We start from the raw sequence: 321 nt of genomic DNA, 5'->3' as shown, positions 1-321 counted from the left end.
GCGGTACCACGTCTTCGTGGATCCCCCGGGACCCAAAACCGGTGGGTGCCTGGGGCTGGCTCTGCCTGCTCTCTGCTGCGGGGGTGCCAAGTGCTGCCGCCGTCCGAAGGGTTCATTAGTCACCAGTGCGGGCGCTGATGCCGTTAAAGGGGGGTGGGCTGGGTGGCTGTGCAGCTGCTGGCGTCCCGGCTGGGCTGCTTTTGGACTTTGTAAGTTCATTTTGGCCCTTACGCTTCCCCCTGTGATTCCTGGGGGTTCTGAACAAGGGTGACGCTGCGTGGCTCTTCTCAGTGTATGGCATAGAGAACACAATGTCACTGA

The 321-nt window shown here is 61.1% G+C and overlaps 1 protein-coding gene across 1 annotated transcript in view; it reads left to right on the top strand.

Annotated features, from left to right (window-relative positions):
* Positions 1 to 4: 4 nt before the first annotated feature.
* The window catches only part of FPGT (fucose-1-phosphate guanylyltransferase), a gene marked incomplete at its 5' end in the record, with an annotated part of 2924 nt that continues 2607 nt past the window's right edge, over positions 5 to 321 (top strand). Inside the window, one exon of the mRNA XM_010086121.1 lies at positions 5 to 41. Within this exon, the coding sequence (XP_010084423.1) occupies positions 5 to 41 (37 nt within the window). The remainder of the gene's footprint in view (positions 42 to 321) is intronic.

This window comes from Pterocles gutturalis, unplaced genomic scaffold (genome assembly GCF_000699245.1).
Source record: "Pterocles gutturalis isolate BGI_N339 unplaced genomic scaffold, ASM69924v1 scaffold47720, whole genome shotgun sequence".
NCBI classification, from domain to species: domain Eukaryota; kingdom Metazoa; phylum Chordata; class Aves; order Pterocliformes; family Pteroclidae; genus Pterocles; species Pterocles gutturalis.
Note: the sequence above shows the minus strand (reverse complement) of the source record. Positions and strands in the feature narration are given on the sequence as shown.